This window comes from Staurois parvus, unplaced genomic scaffold, assembly GCF_062004578.1.
Source record: "Staurois parvus isolate SC_StPar_1 unplaced genomic scaffold, SC_StPar_1.0 ptg001028l, whole genome shotgun sequence".
NCBI classification, from domain to species: domain Eukaryota; kingdom Metazoa; phylum Chordata; class Amphibia; order Anura; family Ranidae; genus Staurois; species Staurois parvus.
The window spans coordinates 285,586-306,131 of record NW_028318824.1 but is presented as its reverse complement, the minus strand read 5'-3'; the positions used below and the strand labels follow the sequence as shown (position 1 = coordinate 306,131).

Genomic DNA, 20,546 nt, shown 5'->3' with positions numbered 1-20,546 from the left:
GAGGAGGGTGAGTGTAATGTAATCCTCATTTACTCACTTGTCCATATTCACCCAATCTGTTAGTGTAAAGGGGGTTTGCAGCTTATATAGTAATACAAACAACCAGACGTACCATCCTGTATTATACTGTATATGTTGTTAAATAGTTAAGTTCATCAAGGTTTGTACTGTTTTAGGGCAACACACTTACAGTAATTGTAATATGAGACAGATATTCCAGTTGCTAAATCTAGCAGTATGTTTTTAGAATCTATTTTGAAACATGATTGTGGTGCTTTAAATTCTATTTATTTCTCACAGATTTTTATCTATATTGCAATAATAACATATATAACTTTGACATCTTGTTTTCCTTGGCCTTTTTAATAGGATGTGAAACTGACAGCTAGCAATGATGATTATTATTTTGTATTTGAAGATTATCTTTATCAGGTATGTCATGGTAATTACATTTCATTTAGTTGAAAAATGTGTTTACTTTCACTCGACCCCCATCCATGCCTCTGTATGCTTACTCTATGACATTGTGCACCACTAACATCATGCAGTTCAAAAAAGTGTTTAATAGGCTTGTATGCTGTGCATGAGATATAAGTAACTGTAACCTACTGTATACTATCATTTGTAGAAAGGGTAATCTGCCTTGCTGGAGTGTTTTGTAAAAACCTCAAGTGTCCTCAATTGTTACTGAAAATGTGTTGGGATTTTTCAGTAGGTGAATATTTTCTGATGACCTTTCCTAATGCAGGTGTAGAAACATTGCAATAATTGCCAAGAGCAATCACTTGAAATAAATGAACCGCCTATAGCATCTTCTTTAAACATTATAACGCAGCTAAGTTTTTATGATGAGCATTATTATTTTGCCATGGTCGGGAGTTAAACTGTCTCTGCTCTCTGCACTAATGAATCCGGGGCCAAAAGGACAATAACAGCCAAGTTGGCATAGTCACATTGGAGTCCAGGTGATCAGAATGAGGATATTTCCTCTTTTATGCTACTTATCTGTAAAGTTGTTAGTAACTGGTTACTAGCTGTGGCATGAGATTTAGTCAGTTGGTGCTGGTGGCATCAGTCTGGATTCTGAGGGTACATATGGGGAAAAATAGTAAGTATGGGTGATTTCAATGCACTAAAAAGAAGAACTTTAGTTAGGTTGTTTTTTTAACTATATAAAGATAGTTATGGTATTTCCCTAGCAAGAAATCATGCAGATTTAAGAAAGGAGCTGTAAATCGCATCAAAGAACATCAAATAGTTGTTTGCAAAGTGGCAATATACTGTCTACATCTGTCATAGATCAAGAGCCTTTAATGTACCTATAGTTGTAAGGTGACCAGATTTTTCCAAATATACTCCAAGGACATCCAATAGGCCACGCACACTTTAAACCTAGACAAGCATGCCCACATGTGTAGCTACGCTCATAAAGTCACAGCCACATAGCTAGCCACACCCACTAAAGCATGTCTGCATTTTTTTTTTATATATATATATACACACAGTATATATAGTATCAGTGCTGCACATTGCCTGTGTACAGAGGGCAAAACTGTGGCTAAGACCTGACAGGTCCTCCCACTACAGGCTGCCTGCTGAGAGCTACAGGGGTGTAGATACAAAATAGAGAGCAAATCAGTTGTGAATGGTCTTGATTACAGGAAACTGCTGTACATAGAAAAATGTTTCACAGTGAATTACTGCACAGATCTGGAATAAATTTGAATAAACATGCCTCTCTTGTATGTAGACAATATTTGTCTATCTGGAGTTCAGCTTTAAAGGTATAAAATAAAGCTAAAGAGAAGTGTATTTGCTTTGGATAGCGTGGAGAAAGATTAGAACACTTGTCAGGTTTTAATTGCTATCTATGTCCCCATTACCTTCGGTTCACATCTGTGCAGGTGGTGCTGCTGCTTGGACCCACACAAATACCTGCTGCCACACCACCCACACAGAGGAATGTGTGACCCGCAGGCGGGTGTCATTAATTCTAATGGCATGCCTCCCACAGTGGAAATCGCAACTGTACTGGGAACCCCGGTTCCCGTGCGGACTGCGATTTCCCAAGTAGTGCAGGAACTTCTTCCCTGCATGTCCCGGGGCATGGGAGTCCATCCAAATGAATGGATTTTGTACCCGCACGAAACATGGTCCGCACAACCGCACATATGTGAATCAGGGGTTAGGAAGATTCACCCTCTCTAATTGTCCTGATGACTGTTATCACCAAGAGTGAAAATGAAAGAAAATCACAAATGTTGACTTGTCACCAGTACAGTGGCACTTGTATCTTGAGCTATGAATGGCTACACAGTCTCTCCTTATTCCCATACTCGAGACCTCTAAGTTGAGGTAGATTCTTTTTGTTCAGTAGCGACTACATCGTTACAGGTTTGGTCTTCCTCCCACATCCCATGGAAAAAGCCCTGGAAAACGACTTCCTCTCCCCTATATACCCTCTAACAGGAAGTGACACAACTGCAGGCTGACTCCAATGTACACTGTAACCCCACCATACGTGGGAATTAACCCTTCAAATGTATTATCACATAACATTTTAGACATTGTCCTACACGCGTACAAAAGGAAATGTTAAAATATTTTGATTAAGGCATTCTCTACATCAGTTGGAATATTGTCTAGTGCTGTACTGGCACAGTTGTGCACAATGTATGCAGGACAACAAAGACCAATAATCTTAGATTCCAAAAATGTTTTCACTTCAGTGTGCATATATTCTTAACTTTTTTTAAGTGAACCTCCAAAATTGGTGTTTGTATTTTCTGATGGTCAAGCAACTACTTTGGTTTCCAAGTGAAAGTTTTGGACACAAGAAAGGATCTCTGAAGCAATATCATCTGTTTTTTTATTTTTTCAGATAAAGCTCAGTCACAGCTGATGCTTTTCTTTCTGACATTTTTACCTACCATATTAACACTGGCAGTAATTTTCTTTTGCCCAAGGAAAAAGCACATAAGTGACAATTTAGATGTGTGACATTTTCTTTTTAAATTGGATGTACAGTTCATAGACCATACAATGTGGGTATGACAAACAGAGTGGTATGCAAAAACATTCTCTTAAATTGCCAGATCCAAATCACTAGAATTGCTAGAAAGCATTGCATGGTGGAAGAAAATGGTTACACATCTGGAACCAGCCCACACATTCAAGCCTGCTTACTCATGGATTTATGCTGAGTGGCATATGTTGCATAGAGCATTACCATCTTTTTCAGTCTATGATGAGAATGAATAGCCCTTTTGTAGCTGGGGTGAAAATATACTTCCTTTTCTTGGGCATTTCCGTAAAGATGGATCTACAATAGGTAATATATGTCTCAAGGAATGTACATGTACAGACAAAACTAAAACTTTCCTATTTATGAAGATGAATAGGAGGACTTATCACTGCACTTTATAGAGTAGATTTGTTATTGCTTTTGTGGGATATTGAAGTGCTGGCAAGGGCACAGTTTGTAAAAGGAGAGTACAGACATTTTATAGATAATTAATCCATAATCTCCTGGTCTCCCTTTACAGATTGTAACCTAAAATATGCTCACCAGCAATGGAATGGTTTGTAACAGCAAAAGGAAATGTACAGTATTAAGAGCTTTGCTTTTTTTGTAATCTCCTTCTTGTGCAATAAAATCAAGGGTGCTTGAGGTTTAATAATGAGGCTTTTTTGGCCTGTCCACTCCCTCTTCAGGAAGATGTGTCACTCTCATCTCTTCCTGTGACCATCACACCTCCAGCATTCTCTTCCTCTAGGCCCTCCAGCCACAAAACAGATGTGGCTCTGTGGGAAGAATAGTACTTCTCTTAAGGGTTTCCTGGCATGTCCTGCCTCACTCTGCTCTGTTCCAAGGACCACCAGAGCTCCAGTCACCTCTCCTTCCAAGCTCTTCAACCATAAGACTCATGTGGATCTGTAATGTGTTTGGAGAAGAACAATACTTGTGGTAATCCAAACACAAGAAAACAACATGACCTAGAATAACAACAAAAAATGTGCTCTGAACTTAACGAACCTGGAATGTCCTTTATTTCAGTGACCACCAGAGCTTCCTCCAGACACAACAGAGATGTTATTCTGTACTGTAATATTGGGAGTAGAACAATGCTTGTGGTTGTAGTGTTGATGTAGGTAAGTCCTATCTTTGGTGGCAGTGGCATTACTAGTAAGCTCTCGCATTGGTGTAAATAGCCTAGCATTGTTGGTCAATGGTAAGCTGTAATAAAAATGACTCTCAGCATTGGTGGTCAGGTGCCGGCTATAATAATCCCCCAACATTGGTGGTGAATTGCAGGCTGTAATAACTCTCAACATTTATGGCCAGTGTCAAGCTGTAATACCCCCATAAAACTGATAGCCAATAGTAAGCTTCAATAACTCTCCCAGCAACAACATTGGTGGTCAGTGGTTAGCGGCAGGCTTCAATAACCTCCGACAACATGGCATGCTGTAATATTGCTCAAAGCTCAAACAACACTGATGGTCAGTGGTTAGTGGCAGCCTGAAATAAACTTCCCACAACATGGCAGGCTGTAATAACCCTCTGTCAAACATTGGTGATCAGTGGAAGGCTGTAAAAATCCCCCCAATATTTCTGGTGTTTGACAGGGTATAACCCAACCCTTACCACCCAACAAATTAACATTGGTGGTTAGATAGTGGCTAACTGTACCCATCCTCCCAACAAAATTAGCATTCAGTAACAGACTGTAACCCCCCCCCACAAAAACACACACATACACAAAACATTGGTGCTCAGTGGATGTCTCAGGCTTGGATGAATGTATGCAACAGTTACCAGGTGCATTGTAGTATGTCAGGACAGACATACACTCCAGTCCAGTCCATCCACGTGTGTGACATGCACAGAAGCCAGGAGACAGGACAATATCATGCTTTATATGACTCCAGCAGATCATTCAGACTGCATTGAATGCTGGTGTCCTACCCCTTCCACTTCAGATGTCCAATGCAGTTAGTGAATTTAACAGAAGGCCAATGCCACCACTGTAGGTGGTTGGCACTCTGGCAGAGAGCAGGCCGAGGCAGAGCAAGCAAGGATACTGTACAAGGCTGATTCCTAAAGCAGGGACGATTATGGGGATATTTAAAGGTACAGTCTATTCAATCTGGGGAATGTCCCCAGAAACTGGGGATGTCTGGTCAGACTATTGTATAGTTCATGTTTTGTCAGTCTTTGCTCAATGTACAGCTGTACATCCTGTTCGGAGACATAATCTGAGTGAAAATGAATATGAAGGGGTTTTGTATTAGAACTCTGCAACTCTTAAACTAATGAAATAGTTATGAAGCCACGGTGCAATTAACTGTCTAAATTACAAGAAAAGCGAACTGTTTTTATGAACGCTTTATCATAAATTCCCAGGGCTAGACTCGCAGTATGAATTTAATCACAGAATTCAGGCAGAGGATTAAGGGGACATCTGCCATATTCACCTTACGTAACAAAGCAACATTGGATGCTGCAAAGAAGGGAACTAATTTAAATAAAATTACACGTCTTTTTAAAAAATTTCTGCTGCTTAAGCCAAATTGCATTTTTCAGTTTCCTAATGATGTATTTGATTGCAATGTCAAAATAAATGTCATGGAAGAAAATGACAGTCTCTCCTTCCCTTTCTGTCTGATTAAATATAAATTTGTCACACTCATTGGGATCTGTTACAGTAGAGAGAGGGCAAGGCCCACACTAGTCTTATTATAAAGGATTAGTCCTTGCTGTGTAAGTTTAAATATTCACGCTAACATTTGTCCTCTGGAGAGTAGAAAACAAGGTCATTTATCATTTACCATGTTTACATAGATGATGTAGAGTTTTCAAAGTAGTTTACAAATGTTACAGAAGCATTAAAAGTGCATGCTATTTAAAGTTTTAAATTATGCCCCTCAAACTGTCTTCCCAGTTCTGTATTTCATTGCGGCATTACAGTATTGCATGGGGTCCACCACATTCTCTTTTTTGATAGTATAGTGATTTAAAAAACCCCTACATGTAATGCCCAAGAAATATTCCTAAACACAGCCACTGCAGACTTCTTGCTAACTCTTAGGGCTCCTGCACACTGGGCGTTTGCACAGCTTCAGAGCGTCATGCATTTGGGCGTTCATTCATTCCGTTGGCCAGAATATTAATTTATTCTGGCCATTGGAATAAATGAATGCTCAAGCAGTAAACGCACCTAGATTTTAGGCACATTTAGACACGGTTAGATATGTCGAGAATTTTTTTGCCCAACAGCTCCTCTCATGAATGAGCAAGAGATTGTTGTTTTTTTTTTTGTAACTTCCAAACACTGCTCTTCTAATATGCCTGTAAAAGGCAATGTGGGCATTTCTGCATAGGCTAAAATATATGGAGGTGCATTTAGAGGCTGAAAAAAACACCTGTAAAAGCTTTTTTTTATGCCCAGTGTGTATAAGCCCTTAAGCTGGCCGTAGATGTGTCAGTTATTTTCGTTCAACCAGTAGGTTGAACAAAAAAAAAACTGACCCAATTCCCACATCCACACATTTGAGGTGGATAGGGGAATCCTCCCCATTGTGTCTTTTTATACTGACAGCGGGCAGACTTCCCTGCCGTCAGAATACTCTGATCAGTCTATAGCCCGCAACGCTGATCATGCTGAAATTTTCAACAAGGTGACTGAAGAGAAATCAGTAGATTGACTTTTCTTCAACCACAGTGGCTATACAACGAAATTCACCCAGTTCTAGCTGAACCAGGTGAATTTTGATCCATGTACATTGTAGGCAGCTTTGTATGCAGACCGACTGCTGTAAAAAAAGAAAACAAAATCATTACTAAGGTTTCTCGGAGCTTCCAGTCAGTTTCAATTGCTCTTTGGAATTTGAATGAGATTGGTGATTCACTATTCAAAGAGAGGAGTTTAGACTTTATAGACTTTAGTAGATACTGTATGACCCCAGTAAATAAAATGTAATCATCCTAAATAAAATACTTTGCTGACATCACAAATAATTCTCATTCTACAGCTTCCTTTAACAAATGAGCACAACACATTTCACAATTTTGCATTCTTCCAGTATTGACTTATTTGGCAGCCATCTGCATTCAGTCTCAAAGCATTTCGGAGCCACAAATAAATTAAACAATGGAAGACTGTTCTTTGCTAGGCTCTGTAATCGCTGGTCTGAACAGGGAGCATGTGGATATTTAACACTCAGCAGCTCTCACCGATTGCAAGTGCTTCTCAGATATAAGGCTTGAATAGAAGGGTATCTTCACTTAAGCTGTCCATACACTGTGTGAATTTCGCTACATGGATGCCTCTGTCGGCCTACTCCCGACTGAAAAATTGAAGGAGTCCAGCGGAAAATTGTCAGTCAAGCAATGGCTACATCCAATCAGATCTAATCACAGTTCAGGTATTCTGACATCTGCTGGAAGTAGCTTGGGGATTTGTCTATCTGTGCTATTAATGAGGATGGAAGAATCTGATACATTTTTTTAATTCAGCCTGACGGCTGAACAAGAAGTAAACAAATCTAACATATTATGACCAGCTTTAGGGTCCCTATCCCAATATGTATAATTTGTTAAAAGCACATCTTGTTCGTTTCATTTCAAATCTATTGTGGTGGTGTATAGAGCCAAAAATGTTAGAATTGCGTCGATGTCCCAATATTTATGTCTTGACTGTATTTACAAGTTAATGTTCTGGTAATATGAGACCTGATTATTCCTGGTCTGGTGGCTCAGGAATCCATCTCTGGAATAAGGGATATACTGTACTTCCATCTAATTCTTTTGGAAGAGGAATCTCATCTTCCAATTAACATTCTGGAGCTTCAAGCAATTCAGTTGTCCCTTCAACACTTAACCTATACTGCAAGGACATCCAGACCAAATTCAGTTGATCAATGCAACACCAGTGGCATACTTCAACCATCAGGGAGGAAGCAGAAGTTTTGCTGTGGAAAGAGAAGCAGAAATTATTTTTTCTTGTGCAGAATTTTATGTCCATCCTTGTCAGTTGTTCATATTCCATAAGTGGAAAACTGGAAAGCAGATTTTCCTCTTCTGCAAATGCCTGGACCTGGGAAAATGTTCTCTTTACCTGAGAGTATTTCAGGACCTCTGTTGCAGGTGGGAATGTCGACTGTGAATCTCCTGGCTTCAAGATTAAACAACAGATTAAGCAGATAAATGGGTAGGCAGAAGGGTCAGTATATCAAGCACCACATCTTCCTGCGTAGATCCTGGAGGAGACACACATTAACCTGTCAAGATAGACCTAATTTGGGTTAGCACTGAGTACTAGATGAACCAATAAGTTGTAATATTATTAATGTGAATATAAGGACTATCTATTTTCATAATACCCTGTGTATGGGATCTGTTTGGTGTACTAGATTCCTATAGGAGAAGTAACCTAATTGTCCTAGCCTGGTGCATGTCCACTTCTAATTTAGTGGTGTTATACCTTCCATCAGTGCCTGATTAGACTATCTATTGAAGTACATAATTTGCACCATATATGGGATGTCCCTGAATTCACCCTCTGTGGACCCAGATGGTAGAGATGTTCTCCTGGATGGGGTTTCTGGTGAAGGAAACCTTGACTCCAAATGTATTCTCCCTGAAGGCATCCTGATGTAGCAGGTATATTCCATGAAACACATACAGGCATAAGAGGCATAAAGAGATGTGGGTAAGAATCCAATGTATATATATTGTGATAATTATATTAAGTGTAATTTTGGAAACTTAAAGGGGTTCCAATATAGAAATAAGGGATCTACATTTGTATTACTGATTTTAATTTTGTCTTGACATGGTTTTAATTGATAAATCTTTATGTGAATACATTTTGTAAAATGTATTTTTAGTGTGTTCATCCTTCATCGCTTTTAAAGTCCACAGTGTCGATGAGTTACTGTTGTGCAACAAACTGAACAAGCTTCCAGGTGTAGAAACCCTCTAGAGCAGGGTTTCTCAACCAGGGTTCCACGAGAAACCCTCATGAGTTTTACTATGATCTACCAGTTAATCACAGGCAGGTGACGGGTGGACTGAGTCTCCACTTTCGCCAACACTCTCCTATGCCCCTTCCCCACATACAAAGCAGTTCAGGGAAGCGCCTGTGCTGTTCCCTGCTGGCCCTCCCCTCCTGTCCATCCCATTACAAGGGATGGAAGAGAGAGGAGGGCCGTGAGAAACAGTGTGCCAGAACAGGACTATATCACAGCAGCTTTCCTGCACCACTCTTCATGTGAAGGAAACCACTGCACTACTGTAATGTGCCCTTTTTTCCCCCATGAAATGTGCCCTTATTGTTCCGAATGTAATGTGCCCTCCTAACCCCCTATCCTCTGCCATGCGGACTCCCTCTACACTACCCTGCTGACCCCTGTGCTCTTCCCTGCTGAACCCTTTTCTCCGCCCTGCTGACCTCCTGTGCTCTGCCCTGCTGACCCCTGTACACTGCTACCCCCTGTGCACTGTTATCTTAAGGTTGACCCAGAATTGAGCATCTGTGAAGAAAAAAGCAAGCACAAGTTTCACATTAAAGGGTACGTTTTAGTATTTATTCTATTAATTAATGCAGTTTCTAAAAATAATCGTTGTTATATCAAGAGCTCACTGAGCATACCAATGTTCCATGAGCCATTGATCTGCACATTATTTCAGGGGTTCCCTAAGACCTCAAACCTTTTCCCAAAGGTTCCTCCAAGGTAAAAAGGTAGAGATCTCTGTGGTAGAGGTAGGAGTCGATACTGTGGTGGCTCCATGGGATCTGTACAAATTAAACTATGTATTTCCTTTTCTGATGCTCTTTCCTCATTTACTACAAGGGTAGAGCCAGAGTAAATTCCAGTCATCCTCATAGCACTGAATGGACTCAGACAGTTGTTGTGCTCCAATCCCATTAGATCCCTGACAAACTCTTCCAGATTGACTGACTCTTCTGTCTCAGGAACCATTTAAACTTCAATCTTTGGCTTTGGCAGCATGGCTGTTGAAGTCCAGTTCCTAAGAGAAAGAGGCCTTTCTGATTCGGTAATCCCCATGCCTCTAAAAGCTAGGAAGTCTAATGTCACCTCCCGCTTACAACTTAAGATTACTTAAGTGCCTCACATTCTGGCCTTCCTACAAACAGGTCTTGACCAGAATGTGGCCTTAAGCATTCTGAAAGGACAGGTTCAGACCTTGTACATTCTTTTTCAAAGAGCTATGGCTTCACTTTTCTTTTTAAAAACTTTTCTTCAAGGTGTATCCCGCCTTATGTCCTTTTAGCATCCTATGCACCCTTTGAATCTCAAATTCGTCCATTCTGCTCTGCCTAAATCACCCTTTGAACCCATCAGGGATATTCCCTTAGATGACTTCTGCAAAGAAGCCTTTTGGTTGCTATAGCATCTGTCAGACGTATCTCTGAGTTGGCAGCTTTCTCTTTCGAGGAGTTGTTTCTCATACATCACAAAGACAAGGTTTGTTACACCCAAGACTTTACTATCTTGGTATCAGTCTTCCATCTCAATGAGGACATAATCCTGCCCTCCTTATGCCCTGATCCAAAGCATCCAAAGGAAATCTATCTTCATTGCCTGGACGTAGTCAGAGCCATTAGTGTCCACCTCAACTTACAGCTTTGATCTGACAGGCGGATTCCCTATCCTCAGGACCTTCCAAGGGACACCCTGCTTTCAAATTCACCATTGTAAGATGGATAAAAAATATGATTACTAGAGCTTAAACTCTCAATAACAAATCTCCTTCTGCGCTTTTATGCGCTCACCCCACCAGATCAGTAGGAGTTTCCTGGACATTACAGCACCAGGCCTCTGTAGCTCAGCTGTATAAAGCTGCAACCTGGTCCTTTTTTCATATGTTTTTAGAGTTCTACAAGGTGGATGTCCAATCTTCTGTAGATGCAGCTATTAGCCACAAGGTTCTTGCAGCGGCACTCTGAAGTTGAGCCTTTTTGACCCTTGTTGTTCTTGGGCCTGATGACACAGTTCTGTTTGCCTAATTATTGCCAACCTTTCTTATTCAGTGCTTGGAAAGTCCCATGGTCTATGAATACTTTGTGTCCTGTACTGTACGATTAAGATAATAATGCAGAGGGGTGGTATCTGTGTCCCTTAATGAGCTTCAAGGAATTGTATGAACCATAACAAGTTGGGGGATCGTATTGATTCTATTAATGATGGTTCATTTTCAGCATTTCTAGAGACAGAGATAGCAGAGGAACTGGCTCAGTTAAAGCTTAATAAATAATGGGCCTTGATGGTTTTCATTCCAGAATCTAAGAGAACTTCAAGCTATAGTTTTTGGACCAATAGATTTCAATGTCTTCATTCCCCATGATTGGACGACAGCTAATATTGTACCTATCCCTAAGAAATGTTGCAAGGCAGAAGCTGGCAATTACAGGCCAATGAGTTTAACATCTGTTATAGTCAAGTTAATGGAATCAAACCTGAAAAGAGGAATAATGGATCACTTAAAAACACACAACTTAATGGACCCAAACCAGCATGGCTTTACTGAGGGCAGATCATGTCAGACTAATCTGATTGACCTTTTTGACTATATCACTAATGTTTTAGACCAGTGTGGTGGTGTGGACATAGCTGATCTTGATTTCATCAAAGCATTTGATATGGCTCCAGATAATGAACTACTAAGAAAGTTGTACAAGCTAGGACTTAACCCTTGGGTGGTTCAGTGTATATGCAGTTGGATAAAGGATAGACATCAGAGTGTGACATTTGCAACAGAAACCAGTCACTAGTGGTTTACCACATGGCTCTGTACTGGGTCCTGTTCGATTAATCTATATGTAAGTGATATAACCAAAGGGTTGGTGGGTAAGGAATGTCTTTTTGCTGATGGCACAAAGGTGAGCAAAAGGGTTGATATCCCTGGAGGTATCTGTAGCACAGAACATGATCTGGCATTACTGGAAGATTGGTCAAAGCAGTGGAAACTGAAGCTCAATGTTTCTAAATGTAAAATAATGCACCTAGGGAAAACAAATCCCTTGACAGATTACATTTTGGGGGTACAGGGTTGGGTAGCAATACAGTGGAAAAAGATTTCAGACTACTGATTGAAAAATGAGAAAAAAGCATGACCAGGCAGTGGGAAAAGCAAATAGAATTCTAGAATGTAGCGCTAGAGGGGTCACCAGCAGGAGAAAGGAGTTCCTGATTTCCCCTATTTATGGGGGTTCAGATATCTCCATTTACAATAAGATGGAACAAGTCCAGAGATGGGCAACATCTGCATTAGTTTTCTTTTTTAGGCTTTCTTTCTTCTATTTTCATCTGGTGATCTGGACAGCAAGTCTGTTGTTTTTCAGAACAAGTTTTCTTGCAGATATCATTTACAGGGATGAGACAAACCATTTAACACTGGAAGGGTTGCTTACAATGATCAGCTTTTATTATTTAAAACCTTTATCTCAAAAGGAATAAAAAACTGATTGGTGTAACCGATTATAAAGTATAGGCTGGAGTCCAGCTTCAATTAGTTAGTGTACTTAAATCTGCCAATACATCTTACACTACCCTCCTGGCAGATTGACAATGCTGCCGTTCAAAGGTGCCCTCTGTGCTCGTTCATCTAGAGTGGGGGAACTCTAATACAGGAGGATTGTTACTGGCCAGATCACCAGGTGACAACAGAGAGAAAAAAATGAAAACTAATGCAGCCACCACATCTAACATTTGTCAACCTCTTGCTGACTGCGCTATAGCCGAATGATGGCTGCAGCGTGGCCATCAAGTTCTGAACACCTTCACCCTGTGTGCCCCCCACGGCACACATCGGGCGCACTCTGTGGTCACAGCTGATCACAGATTGAGGTAAAGGACCAATCACAGTAGCCCTTTATCATGTGGTCAGCTGTGTCCAATCATAGCTGATCACATTGTAAACAGGATTTGATGGTTATTGTCAATCCCCTCCTCACGCTAACAGTGCATGAGGAGAGGGGAGTGGGTAAGCAGCAATGCACGCAGAGGGCATTTACTCTGATCATCAGTGCCCAGATCAGTGCAGACCCATCAGTGCTGTCTTTCAGTGCCCATCAATGCTGCCTAGCAGTGCTGCCTTTTCATCTGTCAGTGCTTCCTATTAGTGCCTATCAGTGCTGCATATCAGTACAGCATCATCAATGCCCATCAGTGAAGAAGAAAAAGTACTTATTTGCAAAATTTTATAGCAGAAACTAAGAAAAAAGAAACTAAGAAAAAAACTTTTCAGTCTATTTTTGTTTGTTTTACAAAAAATAAAAAACCCAGTGGTGATTAAATCCCACCAAAAGAAAGTGTTATCTGTGTAAAAAAAAATGTTGTTTGGGTTGTATGAGCGCGTAGCTGTCATTTTAAAGTGTGACAGCACTAAAAGCTGAAAGTAGGTGAGTGGTTAAGCTACAATATATTACGTATTTGGTTTGGGCTTAATACCACTTGAAGGTAAAACCCAGGGCCTGTGAATAAGTTTCCTGTGTCCTGTACTATACTGCAAGGTATGGAATTTACAGGTAAGTCAAAATTCCTCTTTTTATACTTGATTTAAAATGAATTCCTTAGATCATTAAGGGATGGGTACCCCCTCTATCCATTTGGGATCAATTCCTAATACTGCTTTTCTACAAAACTCAAATATGATCGGAGTGTGAGGGGTTACCAGACTGGCTAGAATTTTTTTTCAACTGATTACTTTCACATTTATTTAAAGTGGTTGATTAGCCTCTATTTTTTAGTATAGCAAAAGCTGGGAATCATAGGAGGGCAGTTGGTTCTACACTCCTGTGACATTTTCAGCCGACAGTGGACTAAAGCCCTCTGTCAGCTCATATCAGTCAGCTGGTACAGGCCCTGAAAAGATCCTGACCATATGGACAGGATCCAGCCAGATGCCTGGACCAACGGCTGGCTCAGCCTCTTGGTGAACCCGAGTGAACCTGAGATCCCGAGCCAGCTGGTTCCATCCCCTCCACAACCCAGCTCTCCAGTCACCAGCTCTCTGCTCACTGAAGGCTGAAAACTGAAGATCAGCAGTCTTTGATCACTCAGTTCTCAGTTTTAGAGCCGGACAGATGTTGCATCCACTTAGGTGAGTATAAATGTTTATTTATTTACTAACCCATGATTCATTTTTATTTAAAATAACAAACATGTTCTACTTTCCTGCTCTGTGCAATGGTTTTGCACAGAGTAACTCTGATCCTCTTCTTCTCCGGTCCCCTGCCAAGGGTCCCTGGTTCCGCCACCCCTCTTAGTGCCCTCCATAGAAAGCTCTATTGACACAGACAGAGTGGGTCACCAACACCAACCCCCCCCCCCGCTTCCTCATCAGAGGATTTGATTGATAAGAGTGGGAGCCAAGCTCTCGCTGCTGTCAGTCTGCCCAAGGAGTCTGTGGAGCGCAGGTGGATATATATTTTTTATTTAGTCTATTGCCCAGTGAGGAGTTGATCTTAACAAAATATATAGTTACATTCTTCCAGTTAAAGCATTCATAAAGCAGTTTGATCTAAAAAAAAAAATAATAATGTTAATCCAGTGGCCATTTATTCTATTTTTCTTTTTTTTGTTAGCAGTTGCTCTTTAAATTTCCTTACTGTATCCCATTTATTTCTAAAAGTAAACAACTTCATTCTAACTGAGCTCTTTCCCGTGCTTACTGTACCCCTAGAATTTATCTTAGATTAGTAGGTGACCTGGTCCAAAAACAGAACAGTGTTCCACTTCTCTTCTTAGCTGGCTGGTCTGTGTGTTACTACGTGTACCTTGATTTGTTCAATAGGCCCTAATAAGAAAGCTAGTAGCAAGCCTCCACTATCAGCTCCTGCTTTGCCTCCTCTATCCCCTACCAATAATGAGCTCCTGCTGTGCTCCCTCTCCCTCGATACCAATAGTCTTGACTTATAAAATACAAGGGGTAAGAGTGGAGAGGAATCCTTGAGTATGGCTATAAGGTTGCCCAGAATTCACCTTTAAATTTTATATATTTTTTTTTATATAAACTTTTTTTCCTCGTAAATTCATCTTTGAATATTGTCCTGGTGACAATGCAGTACACCATAACTGCTGAGAAGACCTGCAAGTCTCTCTGTACAGCTTTGTTTGTCAGCACAATGTGTTCTAAGTGTTTATGACTTGCTGTTGGCAAATTTGATCTTGAGGAAATTGAAGCTGTTATAATAGTACACAGCTGCTGTAATAGTGCATTTCACAAACCTTCCAGCAATGTCTGGCATTGTAATTCAGCTATTCAAACTTTGCTCCAATTTTCCTTTAAGTACTCTGTAATGGTTAAAGAGATTAAAGGGTCATCATGATCCAGATTTTGAAATGATCTAAAATATATACAGTTTACATAGCACAAACATTTTGCATGCCCACATTTGCATGCCCATTTTATTGAAGTTTGTACTTAGTAGTGAGTGTTTTTATATGTAAACACTTGGCAGCATACAGTGACAGCTTTTTAGTTCTACCCCTTGGTTCCTCTTTAACCCCCCTGGCGGTATTCCATAGTGTAGCTTGGGGTTAACTTTCAGTGCCAGAAGCGGTAACCCCGAGCTACACTTGGGATTACCCTGCAGCGTTGCTCTGGGATCCCTCCAACACTTACCTTATCCTGCGCTCCCACGATGTCCCCCCTGCAGCTTCCCCAGCCATGTCTTCTGGCCGATGCCAGCATCTGTCTTCCAGGTTCTGTTCCCTGCGGGCGTCAGGACGTATGGGGGACGGAACCGGCAGGAAATTAAAAAATTTAAAAATGTGACATTCACTCAATACACTAAAATCTGATAGTATTCCATGACTGTATCCAACCATTTCACATACATTTTGTCCCTAGTGCTTTGTCCTGTGCCCTGTGTGCATTTTTACCGTTCTTTCTGCCTGGAAACTGAAAAACGTCCATGGCGTCCAAAAAGCGTCCCTTTAGGTCAAAAGCGGTTTAAGACCAGCTAGAAAACAGTGATAGTAAATTAGAAACACTTGCATAATTGAGTGATAATGATTCGTGGGGAAATTCGCCATCAGACATTGAAAACAATTCTGTGACTGAGCTCCGTGATGTGCGAACTTTGCGCTCTATATCAAATTTCAGTGTTTTTGGTTTGATTACATTATTGAATTTAATTTATTATTATATTATTATTTTTTATGATTATTATTTTATAATTTATGATTTCGTGTTTCAAATTTTATCATACCCGGGATGTTTACTAGACTCTTGTTTTGACAGATTTAAGTGAGTTATTCCTAAAAATAACAGGCCTACAATAAAAAAAACTACATATTTCCATTGAAAACAATGTACCACTTTGAGCACAGAAGTACTGACATAATCAGACCGCTGGGGAGGTTAAGCTTGTTGTGAAACTACAAAATGGCCACCTTACTGTTTACCTTAAAAGAACATCTCATGGTAGAAGTATGAGAGCTGCCACTGACAACAATCCTGGAGTACACACCTTCAAAAACATGACAGCAAGACAGTTCCCATATTTTCATCTGAACATTCCCTGTCCAAGACACCCTGACTAAAATGTGATCATTCTATTTGAATATTTTATTCAAATAGAATGATCTGTACACAGAGGGAGGAATGAGGAAATACTTTCCAAGTGTTAGGAGCCGACTGGCAGTAGCCTCTAGCGACCCACAGACCGGAATTCCCCAGGGCGTGGGGTCTAAGCCTCAGTCTGCTGATTCACCAGAGCCCCTGATGGTGAGGATGGACTTGAAGCAGTCTGAGACCAGGTCGCGACTCCTGAGTACAACCAGCTGTGGTAGAGGCAGCCATCAATGGCAGATGGCAGGTGAGAGCCAGGTGTGAAAAGGTAGTAGTGTAGTCAGGCAGGCCGGGTTGGTAACAGCGGGGACAAACGGTACAGAGCGGCAGGCAAATGGATAACGGGTCACGGGCCAGGTTCAGCAACAGGAAGTCAAACAGCAAGACAAGGCAGGAGAATGGTCAGACAAGCCAGGGGTCAGGGCAGGAGAAGGTCACGATAATCCAGGTCAGGCAGGTTTGGCAACAAGCAATCTCAGCACTAGGAACAGGAACACAGGAAAGACCATACGGCACTTGAGTACTGCAGGAGTCCACTTTAAATAGGGCGCCCTGTGCTGTCATTGGTGACAATCGCGTGCCCGTGTACGCGAGTGCGCATGCGCGGCCGCGACTGCTGCCGCGGTTGCCCAGGTCCTAGCGCCCGCGTGTTAGTGAATTTCGGCAGTCTGCGCATGCGCAAACCTATGCGCCGTGGTGATCCCTGACACCAAGGCTTCTGCCAGAGAGGAAATATATATAAGCACACTACAATATAAGAAAATGCAAAAGGCATCTGAACCAGACAATAGTGTTAGAAGTTACAGTACGTGATTAAATTAAACTGTAAAAAAATCATAATGCAAGGTCTGATTCAGAGCAAACCCATCAAAAAAAAATAATGAGGATGCCATTGTTGGCCACCATCTGACAAATCTAGTTGTCTAGCTGTTATGTATACTCACTGTAGTGTATTCAGAATCACTGGCATGGATTCAGCATGCAGATCAGAGAAGTCAGAACTCCTTGCCCTGTACACTTGTTCCAGTGAAAGATGACTAAAACATGAAGTAAGCTAATGATTGTAAAATATTACCCCCTACATAGAGTTCAGGTAGCCATGGGCTTACACCAAATATTGAAACCTTAGTATTATTTTATATCGTTTAATTGGACCAACATACAGTAAGTAGCCTCCTAAATTTAAAAAAAAATAAATAAATAAAAAAACTGCTTAAAAATGTAGATTGATCCTAAAATATTTACTAATTTGCGACATATCCATTCCATTATGGTATTCTTATTCAAGAAACTCTTGAAATGTCATTGAGACACAAAACAACTTATCTGATTTTTTTTTTTTTTTTTTTAGCATAAATATATATACTTCAAACATATATTCTGTAGGATAAGGTAACACACTGTATACTTCTAACTTCATTTACCATACCTACTACCTTTAATTTAGGGAACACATACTTTCATGCTAATTTAGCCAAAATCCAGTTACAGCGAGGAACAGAAGTATTTGAACACCCTGCGATTGCAAGTTCTCCCACTTAGAAATCATGGAGGGGTCTGAAATTCACATTGTAGGTGCATTCCCACTCTGAGAGACAGAATTTAAAAATTCCGGATAACCAAGAAGTGGCTCCGTAAGAAGCATATCAAGGTTCTGGAGTGGCCTAGCCAGTCTCCAGACCTAAATCCAATAGAACATCTTTGGAGGGAGCTGAAACTCTGTGTTGCTCAGCGACAGCCCCAAAACCTGACAGATCTAGAGGAGATCTGTGTGGAGGAGTGGGCCAAAATCCCTGTTGCAGTGTGTGCAAACCTGGTCAAGAACTACAGGAAACGTTTGACCTCTGTAATTGCAAACAAAGACTTCTGTACCAAATATTAACACTGATTTTCTCAGGTGTTCAAATACTTATGTTCAGCAGTGCAAGACAAATAAATTCTTTAAAAATCATACAATGTGATTTTCTGAATTTTTTTTTTAAATTCTGTCTCTCAGAGTGGGAATGCACCTACAATTTCAGACCCCTCCATGATTTCTAAGTGGGAGAACTTGCAAAATCGCAGGGTGTTCAGATACTTCTGTTCCTCACTGTATGTGACTGACCCATGTATTATTGCACACGGAAAAGAAACCAATGCTCCTGGGCAAGCATTCAACTTGAAGTTCTGAAAATCAGTTACACTAAGGGACCTTTTTATATTGGAAAGCATGTACCTCTGTCTGATTTCCCATGTACACCACAGCATTTAAGCCAAACTGTTTGCATTTTGTGAATTAGGCCTTGCTTACACAGAGCATACTCTACAGTATGTCCGTGCAGGGCTGTGTTTACCCACACAGGGATTCATCCGTACATTCCTGTCACAGTGGCTGCTTGGACACAGCTGCTGTATCCCAATATGAAATCCTGTGGGTGCAGGTCCATGTCCCCAAATACAAATTCATAAAATGAAGGTCATAGTGAGGATTCTGCTGTGTTCCATGGAATTCTTTGCATAACTCTATGATTTTAGAAGAGACTGGTCGTTTTCACAGGTCATGTCTCCAGACTCTCCTCTTTCTGACTTTTGTTTTTCATGGCATTTAATGGTGCTCCATTTGCTTCAGAGTTGTATAGCAAGTGAAGTGTTAAAGTGAATGTAAACCCTCACCTTGTAAAAAAAACCTATTCACCTTAAAATAGAAATGATAGGCAAAACATTTGTGTATAGATATAATAACAGTATAAATACCTTTTTGCCCCTTTTTTAAAAGTGATCATATACCCTCTGGTCTCAGCTGCATAGGAGCTAGGGGAGAAGAAACAGCAGAACACTGATGTTCCCCGTGAATGGCTGTGTGGGGGGGGGGGGAGTGTCAGCAGAAGTCTGATCATTGGAGAATAGCACACGGAGTTCCCAGCACAGTTAGAGAACTAACCATGGTGTGCTCTCCTGTTTAGTGTGGCCAGTTTTTAATAGGAAACAGAGGGATTGGCAGGAACACCAGGGATTTCACACAAAGAAAGAAATACAAAGAACAGGATACTTTTTCATACAAGTACATGGTACAGCATGCACATATCAGGAATATAAAATGTTGGGTTTACATATTCTTTAAGTAGATTTATAAAGCACATGCTTTAAAAAAAAAAAAAGAACCCTAGTTGATTTGGCCCACTTGCACCCGCCGCTTCTATTCTCATCTAGGAAAGAATGACGTGAAACCTCTTCCTGCACCTTGCTGGATTATCAATGTCACATATTCCAGGAGACTTCCCTACAGCACCAGATGAATCTTCAGCGATCTGATGATACGGCATCAGGGGGCAGGCTGCAAGATCCTGGAAGAGGCAATCAGCTCTCAGTGACAAATAAAGGCAGCCATTCAGGGATCAAAATATGGAAGGTTCAGCAGGGAACAAAATTGTTGAGTTTTTTTCCTGAACGGGGTAGCCGGCAGCACTGATCATTGTATTCTGATGGTGGGGAAGTCTCCCCGCTGTCAGAACACAATAGCGTAATGGGAATGATTTTTGTTGTTAGTACTGGATGTATGCAATTAGTGAGTAAATCATGGAATGTCAGCTGCTATATTCGGCTCATATATAAATACTGGAGCAAAGAGTTTTGTCAGAAAGTGGAGCATAGCAAGTGTGTTTTGTAATTTCACTAGGAGCTTGCTATGGACAACAGTTTTAACTTTCTTGCACCTCTTTACATATCTTTTGGAGTGTGGTGAGTAACTGGACAAGACAGTGAGTTGAAGCAGGCTGGAGAAGCAGTGCCTGGCAGCATGGCAATGTAGAGAAACACTCAGGGAACAGATGACACTGCAAGGAGGGCACTAAACACTTTCATCTTCATTCTATGTCTGCCATTAATTATGCACATTTGCCCTTTTATATACGTTTACCCTTTGCAGACAGGTTTGTAATTTAAAATCTAAAGATTGATTTCC

The 20,546-nt window shown here is 40.8% G+C and overlaps 1 protein-coding gene across 3 annotated transcripts in view; it reads left to right on the top strand.

Annotated features, from left to right (window-relative positions):
- TBC1D19 (TBC1 domain family member 19) overlaps positions 1-20,546 on the top strand; it is a 222,241-nt gene that overhangs the window by 141,404 nt on the left and 60,291 nt on the right. For all 3 annotated transcript variants that reach the window (XM_089657792.1, XM_089657793.1, XM_089657791.1), the window contains one exon: positions 370-432. In XM_089657792.1, coding sequence (XP_089513918.1) covers positions 370-432 — 63 coding nt within the window. The remainder of the gene's footprint in view (positions 1-369; positions 433-20,546) is intronic.